The sequence below is a fragment of the Priapulus caudatus genome, unplaced genomic scaffold, assembly GCF_000485595.1.
Source record: "Priapulus caudatus unplaced genomic scaffold, Priapulus_caudatus-5.0.1 Scaffold211, whole genome shotgun sequence".
NCBI classification, from domain to species: Eukaryota; Metazoa; Priapulida; class Priapulimorpha; order Priapulimorphida; family Priapulidae; genus Priapulus; species Priapulus caudatus.
In genome coordinates this window covers 274,569-276,777 of record NW_014577272.1, presented here as the reverse complement: position 1 = coordinate 276,777, position 2,209 = coordinate 274,569, and the positions used below count along the sequence as shown (strand labels likewise).

The 2,209-nt window shown below is 45.7% G+C and overlaps 1 protein-coding gene across 1 annotated transcript in view; it reads right to left on the bottom strand.

The window, feature by feature from the left end:
* LOC106807380 (lysine-specific histone demethylase 1A-like) overlaps nt 1-1,808 on the bottom strand; it is a gene marked incomplete at its 5' end in the record, with an annotated part of 37,111 nt that extends 35,303 nt beyond the window's left edge. The window contains 3 exon segments of the mRNA XM_014809697.1: nt 776-947; nt 1,144-1,277; nt 1,643-1,808. Of these exon segments, the coding sequence (XP_014665183.1) occupies nt 776-947; nt 1,144-1,277; nt 1,643-1,808 (472 nt within the window).
* Nucleotides 1,809-2,209: the final 401 nt, after the last annotated feature.

Sequence of the window (2,209 nt, the reverse complement as noted above, 5' to 3'; positions counted from 1 at the left end):
GTAGTAGCAGCAGCAGCAGTAGTAGCAGTAGTAGTAGTTGTTATGGTATATGACCGCCAGACGTCGCGTCGAGAAGAGAGGCATGTGTCGCGTGGTATGCACGCATGGTGTAGAATCAAATAAAACGAGTTATTCTAAAAAGATATCTGCGTTGACTTTGCACATGTGTGAGCATCAAACATAACACAGAGTAACATTTATAATAGGAGATGATAAATAAATATTTAATTAATTAAAATAACACGAAATTTGTTATTCGCATATTTTTCGACGTGCTACAAGCAATGGTCGTTACCCTCGGCCGTTTTCGCTTGCTCGTTCGTCTGCCATCGTCGGCTAATCCGCTCTGGTCGTCTCCGTTACCGCTTCCACTCTGACTGCTACCAGAACTTTCCGGACGGTGTAACTTGTCGTCATCGCCACCGGCTGTCACCGCTAGACGCAGCAAGGTGCCACTGCCAGATCCATTTGACATTGTCAGAGGAACGTTTGAGAACTGTGCCTGCAGTAGGGCAGGCTATACCGCGTTTTCGCACTTCGCCCGTGCTGCAGATACGATAGTGTGGACCTTAGTACAAAATTTTTGGCGTGTGTGAAACCTGCAATTAATCCAAGTATATACAGTTCTAGTATATAGTTAATTTTACTTAAAGTAAATCCAAGATCGCCCAACGACAACGATCGATCAGCAGTCTACCTGCTACGAATGCAACGCGGTGCGGGTGTAAATATAACGAAACGTTCGGGGAACGTCACGGGTCACGCTGGACTGTACCTGGCAGTGGAGTGAGACGCTGGTAGAGCCCAAAGTTGACGTAGCCTTGCCGTTCAAGGAATGCGTGCACTCTCAGCACCAACGGCCCGTCACTGTTGTATGGTGGCTCCACCTGCGATACTGCGTGTTCGATCGTCAGCTGCTGTTTTGGATTCTCGATCCATAACTGCAACTAAACATGCAAGGAACATTTTTCTTTAGATCGCGCGTAAATCCGTACACACCCTCAGAAATTCTCCGCAGGTGTAAGTCATACCTGAACAGTTCGAACTTTTCGTCTCAAATGAACACGTGCAAATCGCTTGATACGAATTTGCGCAAATCGTTTACGATCTAGGAAATCTTGCGTGAATATTAGCCCCACTTACGATCCTGTTTCGTATTTGCAGAAAGAGTTTCTGCGACTGCGGGCCACTCTGGACGATATCAGGAAAGCAAGCAGCCTCCTGTGATGTCATCTTGTCAAATGGCAGTCTGCTCTGGAAAGCTGCGCCTTCAAGACCTAAATTGGGAAAACAATTGTTGGGTCAGAAATTTATGCAAGAATAATTGCACATTGCTAGAATGAGGATATAGTGCTAATTGTAGTAAGTTGACATCTAGTATGAACTCTAAACCCATCATATATAGTTTAATTGGTGCATATGACATGAGGAAACATCCCAGCAGTCAGGGAAAAGCTCACTAGATTTGACATACTAACACACTTCACTATTTGTAATTTTCCTATTTACAATAATCAACATGACTGTACATTCGTCATTAATCCGACACAGGTCTAGGAACAGCGGTTACATATTATCAGATTACTGATAAATTAAAACACGATGCCGTATTGCTCCACGGCCCCTAATAAATGTTCTCCACCTGTAGGGTCCTCATTCTCACTCTCTTCCTCTGGCTCAGGCTCTGGCGGAGGGGGAGGGGGTGGTGGCAGCACTTGCTTCTTCTCCTTCACAGGTTTATCTTCGTCCGAATCATTGTTATCCTCGGAGAGATTTGCTAATTTATCGTCCATCTCCTTATACTCTACCTGAGAAGGTAAGCCATTGCATTTCACCGGAGACCAATACACACACAGCACTGAGAATTTCAGTAATTATGAATACCCCGTACAGACTACAAATTTGACATGGTACTAAACTGGTGCGCGCCAAATTTGTGCAGTATGCACACGCTATCCTGCTCCAAATACGCGTTGGCCCGCACCAATTTGGCCCTGCAAATAAAGGAGGGCCAGGGCCGGGATAAGTTATCCTGCACCAAGCTGTGCTTGTACGCAACACGCAGGACAGACCCGGTGCTAAATCGCAATGCGCATGCGCATAGCCTTATTTAGGTTACGTAATTGTATGCTCGCTGTACCTCGCTGTCTGCGGGGTGACGTGGCGAGCAGAACGGAGAACTGATGCCTCATTTAATGTAGGATCAAAT